This window comes from Taurulus bubalis (genome assembly GCF_910589615.1).
Source record: "Taurulus bubalis genome assembly, chromosome: 1".
Classification (NCBI taxonomy): domain Eukaryota; kingdom Metazoa; phylum Chordata; class Actinopteri; order Perciformes; family Cottidae; genus Taurulus; species Taurulus bubalis.
In genome coordinates this window covers 11555423-11565941 of record NC_136589.1, presented here as the reverse complement: position 1 = coordinate 11565941, position 10519 = coordinate 11555423, and the positions used below count along the sequence as shown (strand labels likewise).

The window sequence follows — 10519 nt, the reverse complement described above, 5'->3', positions numbered from 1 at the left end:
CTTTTTCACAATGAACAGGCAATAAACTGGAGATTAACATGAAGAATAAGTGGATGAAGGGGAGAAACTACAGTAAATAGGGTAAATATTTGTACTCACGGATACAACCATGAATCTTCCCCAGTTGATTACTTGCACTAATGCAATTTTTTTTTTATTACATGTTTTCTGAATGTGTATGTTTTACATATGGAAGTACACATTATGTTATCAGATATGTGCTAATTTACATACATTTCCACATTTGTGTTGACGTATCAAAGTCAGAGGTTTCTACAGAGGGAAGTCTCTTTGTAAAGAATCCATTATCTCCGTGTTTTAAAAAATACAATGTTGTTTAAATCATGCTACATATGATGTAAGAACAAAATCATCTGTAAAAACCTTCAGAATATATATAGAAATGAAACTGGAAAGTAAAAAAAAAAAGCCTTTAAACTTGTTTGGTAGAGGTCTTTATTCACTACATGTGAATAGGGTAAAACTATACAAATCACCATTTAATTTCCCGTGTCGATTACTTGCATTAAGACAATTATTTGTTGTATCACAATTTGAATATACAAATGAGGTGTTATCAATTTGGGATCTACAGACACAAATGGACAAAGTGAAATAAACACCAACATGTGTATTTGGGATATTTTCCCTTCACATGTCTCAAAGACGACATGTTATGGAAGCAGAATGGCTCTCAAATATAATCAGTGAAAAAAAAAGTTGCCTTCCCTTAAACTGAGGAAGGATTGTAGTTGTGGTCTGAATTGTTTATGTAAATACTGTGAATGAAATCAGGATAAATCACTGAAAGTTTGTTTGGTCTTGTTTATTTAGTGAAGGGTTTAGCAACCTTCTTTTGTGACCCCTGTAATAGATATACTGTGTATGTATGACTTTTTAAAGAGGAAACATTTATTTTAAAAGCTTTTATAACATATCTATATCTCTTTTGAAATCATCCAATAACACTATATCATCTTTTTTTATTGAAAACCTCCTAATTAAGTTACTAATCCCAATATTTAGCTCTTTTTTTATCTCACTGGAATCAGTCAAAGAAAGCGAACACTTCATATACAAACAAATATTTTAAAGTCTCTTTTATTGTATACATTTTTTCTTAAAGCACTATTGTGAAAACACGGCTTTGCGTATGTATCTGCACTTGATTTATATAAACTTCCTGTCTTTGAGTATTATCTGTGCTCATGATCTGTGCGATTAGTATTTTTTGCAAGGGAACGCAGACAAGAAGCCACATGCAGGATCAGTGGAGGATGCTGGGAGTAAACTGTGCTACACAAACCCGGTGAGACAATACACACACAACCTTCAGGTCTCTTCTCTTGGAATCAGCATCCCGTTTGGTTCTGCCTGAAGAATTTCCCTCTTTAATGCTGAGTCTCTTCAGGAATGTAATGTTATGTAACCTGATGTCTTTTTCCCTGAATGACATTTCAACACTTAAACTACATTGACTAATACACCAGTGTGAGTTTTGCTCTAATATAACTATTTTGTTTGGATATCTATTTGTCATAAATTTTGAAAAGGAAAAAAAAAAATCTCCGACAAACACTCAAACATTCATAAACGTGTTTCATATTTCAGAGGATTTTTTAAAATGATTTCATCTGATCTCTAGCACACTGCAGTTTAATTGCACGTGTCAGAATCATATGCAAATATCTCAAATTAGGTAATTTCAGTCACAGTCCATGGAGAGCAGAATCCAACTGTTTTGTCAGTAATTTTGAAGATGTTTAGAATGTCTTCCTTTGTCAGTAATGAGGCTGTAATTCAGTGTGCCGCCTGACTGAAACTGATGCAATGTGACGACGCTGCATGATTTATCGCTCAACATGCACTTTTATAACGAACAATAAAACACATGTAATTTGTAGTGCTAGCTGGGGTGAAAAAATAAGTAAGGAGGCTTCTTTCATCTCGCAGAAAACAGGTAATCAAACAGTGACGATCCAACCGATCGTTGTCTTTCAGTTCAGCTCAGCGACACCTTAGCGGCAGCAGCAGGGATGCGGCGCCTCCTTCCCCCACCTCGCAGCACTCTGCTCCTCTGGAGAGACTCTTGTTTTTCTGTTGGTGGATCCCTGAACTCTCTTCTCTCTCTGCTGACTCAGGCGACAGGAGACGCGGCGTTTAGGGAGACGGCCCGGAGTTTCCCCCTCTAATTGTTTTCCTAACAGATAAATGAGAGGCGCAGCTCTCGTTAATCGTGCTGACCTTCTCCCTAACCCAAGGTCAGGGATCGGCCTTGAGCGCACCTGCTTTACAGGAAGGTGGTGGAGGTGCTTTTGAGTCCTAGAGTGAGTTACTGTATACCGGTTACCTTTTGAGGGTGTTTATTTGGACAATAAGGGATCTCTTTTACTATGTATTTGCACCTGCACTGAGTATAGGATGTCCCGGAAACTCAAAACAAGGTGGCCCCTTTTGCTGCTGCAGATGTTTGTAAAAAGAAAAAAAGGTGAGACTACATTTCCCCTCTCTCCCCCCTGTTCCTCTCTGTTTCTTAGCTTACAAAACAAGACATCAGGGTCAGACGTCAGGGCTCATCTCTAAAGCCTCGGGGTCATTACGAGGAGATTCCTTCCGTTTCTTCTGACAGGTGATTACTGAGGCAGTTTGCTGAAAGAGCCGCTGAACAATAGTAACTATTTTACTTTCTCCCCCCTACCCCATTAAAAAAAGCTTAAAACAACCTGAGCATGGATGGTTGTTCTTTGGTTGAGCTCTTCCATGAGCCATGGTGGCTTTCCAATCAAACACAGCAGCATGTTTCACACTGATTTACACATGCACCTCCAGCTGCAGAGGACGAACTAATGAGTGAAACCTGCAGCTGTAATGGTTGCTTGTAATGAAAAACCTGCAGCTTGGTTGACACGGTGTACATAGTGAGACCTCAATTATACAAAACTCTGACATTTCTCAGAGAAATAGTTTTTTATTTCTAAAACATATTTTTGTAATTACATGTTCGGCTTGAAGTTGTTGTATTCATATATGGTTTTTGTACTACACACGGCTCTGCAGCAAATGGAGAGGTGCCCCGTCACCCCACACTGACAAATGTGGCATTGCAGGAGAAGCACAAAGCTGAAGAATACCAGAGGTCCCTGCAGCCTCCCGTCGGTCCCACAGTCACGCACAGCTGGCCGTGAAGCGACCTCTCTGTGCCGGGTCTTCGTTAGGAAGCGCAGCAGAGCGCCGGAGAGGGTGTCAAGTCACCGGTTGAGAGAAGAAAAAAAAATCTGTGCTGCAAATTTTGACTCTCCTTTGACGCATGGAGCATTTCCTGTTTTGTACCACTGGCCAAACCCCAGCCTGTTCGACTCACTGGGTGCTTTTAAAAGTGTGCGAACGGCATCATCGCGTCATTTAGGAGTGATTTAGATTAACATGGTACACAGGTGGCGGAGTGGATGGGGTGAGCAATAAGGTGTTGATGACCTAAGCAGGTGGTAAAAACAGATTTAATGAAACAAATAGCTTCTTTCGAAAACAACCTTTATACACGGCCTCTGTACAATACTTTAAAAAAAAACAGACTATGATGGAGGTTGACGTTGCTGCCCTTCACGTTTTGGTCGGATCTCTCCTCATCCGCATGTCATTAAATAAGATGTTTTTTTTTCTTTCCATTGTAGCACCTCAATAAGGAGAAGTGCGGCAATCACATATGTAGTCCTTTCTCTAATGTGTCTAGTTATACTTAATAATATTACATAATAAATAGTGTTGGTCCTCTGATGTGTCATTGGGGCGGCGTTGTCGGAGGTCTTTAGTCCTCCGAGGTGACGTCTATGTCCTCGGAGCTGGGCTGCTTGGTGGCCATGCGCCATCTGTTGATGTGGTGGTTTCCCTTCTTTTTCTGCTGGCTGTCTGGTCCCTCCTCCTCCAACTTCTGACGCTTGTACTTGGTCCGCCTGTTCTGGAACCACACCTTCACCTGGACAGGCAAATAAACAGGGTTAATGATGATGATGATGATGATGATGATGATTATTTTTGTTAAGAAGACAATAGTGTAATTTCAGAGAGACGTTAGAACTTTCTCAAGGTGGACGTCTTTACTTTACTCTACTCTTTACTTTTACTCTACACACACTAGTGTGCCTTTTTAGATGGTTGGTTTTATCTAAATGTAACGGTGCCATTATTAATATTACCAGAGATTGAGGCGGCAGCTAACGATTTTTTTCTCAATTAAATCAATAAATTGCTTGGTCTAACAAACATGTACAATTTCAAAACCCCAAACATATTCATGCAGTTTACAAAGCAGCACATCTTCAAATTTGAGAAACAAGAAAATGGTTGGCATTTTAGCATGAGAAATGACTGTGTCAATTTTCTTGAATTCAATTAATCAATTATTTGGCTAATTGTTTCAGTTCTACCTGTGATTTTCTGACAAGTTAAAAGATCTGTGTGTTGGTGGGGCACTCACCAGATAGAATTTGGTGTCATATCAATAAAAATGACTTTCACAATCCATACTACATTTATTTGATTCTGTAAAACAATGTAAATATTATATACAGTTCTGTTTTCTTCTCATTGTTTTAATTAAAGTCACCCTTGCAAAACAGTGTAGGCTTGAGTGCCTTTCTTCCCTTTCTACCATTACATTAAAACTCTAATTAAACAACCAAAGTCTCAATCCGCTTTTCACAATTTGTCCTGCCTGCATCATGTCACCCCAGCATGCAAAGTGCTCTCAGAATGCTCTTTCAATAGGATTCTGTTGTAAAAACAAAACAAAATCTGATCTTTGCGTTCATAACTGAGCATGGTCTCAATGCACATGAAAGGTTGACAGCTTCCTGACTGACTATCGTTGCTCGTATGACCTTGGAATATGAGCTTGGTAAATGTTACGTGGTCAGGATGCATTTTTTAAATAGCAACACAGGCGCTCATGTTGGCTTCCTCCTCTGTTACTTCTTGCCTCTTACTCGGCTTCAAGCTAATTCTATAGTAGACACTAAAACTGAAAGAGCAACAGAGGTGGGTGGGAGAGTTTTTATTAATTTGTCCACATTGGAGGCAGCGCATGAGGCTTGAAGAACAGACATAAAATGATGGAACCAGCCACAGAAAATGTGCAGCAGCAGCTTTTCATTACTTTAGCATCCATTATTTTTTCTCACAGCTTGTCGCTACCCCTGCCGAGGGTGATATTGAATAATAATGCCTTTCATATGACCTCAGTCACTTGATCAGTCTACTAGTCCACATGTTTCTATGAGCTCACTCTAAAAAAGAAAGATCACAAATGAGTGATACTTAATATTCACTTCACTGTCATTCTAATTAGCATAATGCTATTGGTGCTTAATTGGAGGCCTTTTATTGACTGACACAAAACCTGCAAGCAGCATTTATCCATACCACTGACTCAGGAAACCTCTCTTTATATTCCCTATTAAGCCTAATTGACACCCAGATAATGTGGACTCATTAAACATAACCATCAATAACATTTACAGTCCTTTATCCCATAACATGCCTGAATTAAACACCTTTTAAGAGACACTTCAACAGATTATGCTGCACCCATACCTCTTGGCTGGATTTTTTTTAATTTTAATTGGATTGCATTTAAAAAAGGTACAATACATAGCCTATGCAAGATGATTTCACACTGTCAATTTATAATTTCCTATGTCATTAATGTTGTCTAATCACATTTTGCAACTTAGTTGTAAATGACAACTAACCTATATTTCAAACCACTGGGCCTCCTATGGCACACCTACAATAATGAACATCTTAAAACTTGCCCTTCTGATATTAACAGTTCTAAACATTCAGTAAAAATAAATATGTTTTTGCTGCTTAATATTTTAGTCATGATTATTAGACTGTAATGGTTTAAAAACCCAGTATCAGAAGTTAACCGCAGCTTATTTTAAACTGTTCATTTCCACATTTCCACAGTTTTTAGGATTACTTTTAATGTACTACTTTATTATTATATACGTATTCTAAGCTAAAAATATATATATCCGAAACCCAAATTAACCTTACTCCTGCCGTTTTGGTTTTATTGAAAAAATAAAAATATCGCGATATTTGACAGCAGCGACAACGCCAACGTTCGATTCTGGGGGTGTAGCGGAAGAGAACGTCGCCTTGGAAATAACGGCTCTCCACAAAATAAAGAGTCACGTTAAACCCCGAAGCGGTCAAAAAATGGGGCTACAATTGTAGTTCTTTCCTTTTAAACATTTGGTCGGTAATAATTTGCCGCGTTACAACAAACTAGCCATTGCCGTAGACCTCCACTGTAACACCAGCTCACCTGTGTTTCAGATAAACTCAAGCTGTTCGCCAGCTGCTTCCTCTCGGCTCCGACGACGTAGTGGTTCTTCTCGAAGGCTCTCTCCAGGCGGAGCAGCTGGGACGGAGAAAAGGCCGTCCGGATGCGTTTGGGTTTCCTGGCGAAGGGACCGTGGAGGAGCAGGCTGTCCTGGGACACGTCGTTACCTAATGTCGGAGTCGGAGGGAAACAACATGGCCGTCAGGCGGTGCTGGCAGAGGTACACGCTTTCGTCACACCTGGTTTTATCTGGACGGCACGAATCGGCTGCCTGTCAAACAAGTGTGTTGACACCTGTGTTACAGAAGAGCACGAGCCTCGTGGGAGGCAGTGGACTCTACTGCTGCAGAGTGACCAGTGATGATGTGGGTCATCACTGTTGTGAAAAGCAAAGGTCAGCAAAACTTTAAATATATTTATAAATAAAGTATTATTATTATTATTATTATTATTATTAGTAGTATTAGTAGTAGTAGTAGTAGTAGTAGCATTATTATTATTACTATATGTACAGATCCAGTAGAAGTAGCCTACCAGCCTAATGATAATATAATAATGCCATAATTATACAATTGACTAGAAATTCAATATTTGCTAGTAAGTAGATTAATATAAACTTTGTTTTAATGGTTTTAACAAAGCGACTATTTTTGCCACCATCAAAAGTTACTTTTTTACCGTTTTATTTTTTTCTATTAGATTGACTGCATATACATTTGAACATAGCTTATGGAGACAGAAAACTTTTGAAAATAGTTTTCAATACAAATGTTATACAAGCCTCATAAAAGAAAATCATTATGTCGAGCTAAATATAAACAAACATAAATAAGTTTTTTCTTTTATTGATTTTTAAACAACAAAACATAAATAAATGACTCACAAGTCGGTTCTAGGTTTGGAGAAAATAGACATCAGATAAACAAATATAAGCTACTAATTTAATTTTAAATTACTGACAAATACAGTAAATAAGATTTACTCAGATTTGACATTGACACAACTGACAACTTATTTAGATTTAACCCTGTTGAAACTGAAAACATTTCTGAGAAGTTGAGATGTTTATTTTAAGGTAAAACATTCTGATTCATGAATATAACAAAAGCGTTTTCGTTCTCTGTTGATAGTACACTTTTATTTTAATGTTTTCATTAAAGCCTAATTCTAATTATTTATCTGCTCTTGTATCCCAAATAAGCCCAATCAGAGGTAATTATTGGATACACTAATAATGTACCCTGTGTTATATTTACATCAAACTTAAGACTTAAACTTAGAAGACTAAAAGCTTAGTTTATTTTTTTAATTAATTATGGACATGGATTATGGATTATGAATTTGAATAATAATTTCTTCATTGTACAATACATGTTTATGTCCAGAACTGTATGCCATAAAAAGCGATATGAAAATAAAAGTTGCCTCAAACAATATAAACAAACGGTAGTAATAGATGTGCGTTTATTGGGTAATAAGTCGTGCGCAATTGCGCTGAGGTTTGTCTGTTAAATAAATCACTGCAGGCCGTTTTCAAATCCGTTGCTGCTAACACCCTGACAGGATCCTTCTATTCCCATTCTATTCAAATTATTATCCTGGATTTTATCAATTGTGTCTCTACAGCCTGGCTGTCGTGCTAGATGTCTTTTTTTGAAATGTTATTTGAATGAAATGAGCCTAGGGCTCATTGTATTGAAAAACAAAAAAATTGAGAGCTTATCTTCTCTTGGCTGCGGCTTTGTGAGAGTAGAGCTGCAGGGCGAAGGAGAGTGGGAATATGAGAGCAGCCGACATCCTGCTGAAAGTTATTGTTCAACTGAGGAATAGTTTTGTTAACATGTACAGGTATCTGTCCTCTCATCAGAATATCGAAGCACACTTTACATTCTATGAAACGGTGTTGTTTTGCAGGCAGTCAACCCATTACATGATATGGTCATATTAATGCAGCATTTTATGTGCAGAATATGCTATTTGTTTTAGTCTGATTATTCGGGCATAAATAATTGCTAACATCAAGGTTGTATAGGAGTGTAATGTATAATAAACAAATTCGTCTATACCTTGAAATCTGTGTCCGAAAAAGCGGTTCCGTAGGACCCAGGGGTAGAAGTTGAGTGGGTCTCGGTGCTGCGTCCCGAAGAAGTGCGGATGCTGGAGATGGTGGGAGCCTCCGAGCTGGTGGGGGGCCACGGTGAGGGACGGATGGTTCTCCGGGAACATCAGGTCCGGGCTCTGGTACAGGGTCCTGGCCCCCGGAGCCTGGTAACTGTTCATTAAGGCATCCGTCGTCGGGTTATAACTTAAAGCCGTCGGACGGATGGGATCCTCCGAGATTAGAGGGTTCTCCTTGGCGACCAGAGACTCGATCGTGAAACAGCGCTTGCCTGCAGAAGAAAACATCATCTCTGGACAGAAATGGAAACCAAAACCAAAAAGAAAGGGATTTGTTCCCCCGCCCCTCCACTGGCAAAAAAACCCACCCAAAATAACAATCTCCCTCTCAGAGATGCTTCATGACCAAAGCAGAGATGCTGCTACAAAACTCAGCAGTGCTGCAAATTGCCCCTGATCCATGAAGTCTGCGCGCACTCGGAGGGTTTCTGTGCACAAGTACGCACCCAGTAAAGCGCCCCCCAACCTCCAGAGTGCACAGGGAGGCAGCTGATTGGACCAGAGCGCCTGCCAATAGGTCTCCTCAAGTGCCTGCTTCAAAGATCACACAAGCCCGGGCAGCTTACTTACAGAGACACGCTGAGAAAACATGTGTGCCTCCAATTAATGGCTCATTGTGGGTCCTATTCAGCCGTAATATCTCGTTTTTCTTCAGGGAAACACACTGCCGAAGGAGGGGGGCTGTTCAAGCATCCAGGAATTCTCTGTGACAATAACAAGGAAGAAAAAGAAAACTTTGATAAATGTCTCATGTATGCAAACGAGTTTGATGTCAGCCTCGTGCTTTAGTTGTCATAATAACGTTTAGACGTGTTTTAACTCGTGATTCCGTGTTAAATCTGTGCCGAACGTACCGCCATATGTGAAATAATAAAGCTGCAAAGGTCAGTTACGTCACGTTGTTCTCCACTATCACAGCCCTTATTTCAGTTATATTTCACGTGTGATTGATTTGTTCATTGATGATGTAAAGCTCCAGATTTATAGGTAAACGTGCAAAAATGAACTCTCATTGTAATCCCCGCTCACCAACAAGCGCAAACGTTTTCCTTTCCAAAGAGCACATTTGGTTCACTTTAATTATATATATTTTGAACGCTTACTTTGTTTATTTGATTTCTTGCAGTGTATTATGCAACATGTTTCAAAATAACGAAAACAACGAAAGAGTACAAAATCATATTTCAAATTATAAATCAGTTTTTGCTAGGATAATTAATAATCATAATAATGTTTTTCTTGAATATGCCTCTATTGTTTTTTTTATTATTATTATATTTAGATTTGAATGAGGTGAAAACGTTCTTTTAGGCTTTTTTAATACATAAATAAAATATAATAATGGTTGACGATAATACTCGTCTTGTTTTGAGATGAGTTCCATATTGTTTTAGGCTTCACACATGAACATCCTATAGAAAACAGACCGAGGACATTTATCAGCTCGCAGCCCGACGTGGAGAGCGAGAGACGGCCTGTGCTCGTGTTTGGAGCTCGCCGGCTTCCTTACCCCTCAGCCTCCACCGTGCACTAACCAAGTTAATAATTATCCGCTTAATACGCTCGTTTGTTTCGAGGTTGCATTAGAAAATCATTACCGATGGAAATGATGAGGTAAAACAAGTTGTTGATTAGGCGTTTAGAGCTAAAGGCTCCTAAAGACGGCAATGTGGGTTCTGGGAATCGCTCGGTGTCAGAAAGAAAAAGCTCCATCGTTGTTGTTTTTTTTAATAGTGTTGTGTGGCAGATATACATCTGTATTTATTTACTGAGTGAGCCAGGAACTCCTCGATAGTTTCACTGGAAATATGTGTTCTTATGACTCACACTGTTGAAACATACCAGAGAAATCATTCAATCTCATTGTTTATGATATTTGAAATGGCAGAACACGTTGTTTTTTAACTTCAAGATACACATATTGTTTACTTAATTTCCATGCTATGTTAATAGTGTTTGGTTATAAGGTGACTTTATACATCCTTCTGTCCA

The 10519-nt window shown here is 38.9% G+C and overlaps 1 protein-coding gene across 1 annotated transcript; it reads right to left on the bottom strand.

Annotated features, from left to right (window-relative positions):
- Nucleotides 1-3805: 3805 nt before the first annotated feature.
- emx1 (empty spiracles homeobox 1) lies at nucleotides 3806-8758 on the bottom strand (the record flags this gene model as incomplete). The annotated part of the gene is made up of 3 exons (XM_079228605.1): nucleotides 3806-3973; nucleotides 6332-6516; nucleotides 8416-8758. The coding sequence occupies 3 exons, from the start codon at nucleotides 8756-8758 to the stop codon at nucleotides 3806-3808; spliced, it is 696 nt and encodes a 231-aa protein (XP_079084731.1).
- Between the last annotated feature and the right edge of the window lie 1761 nt (nucleotides 8759-10519).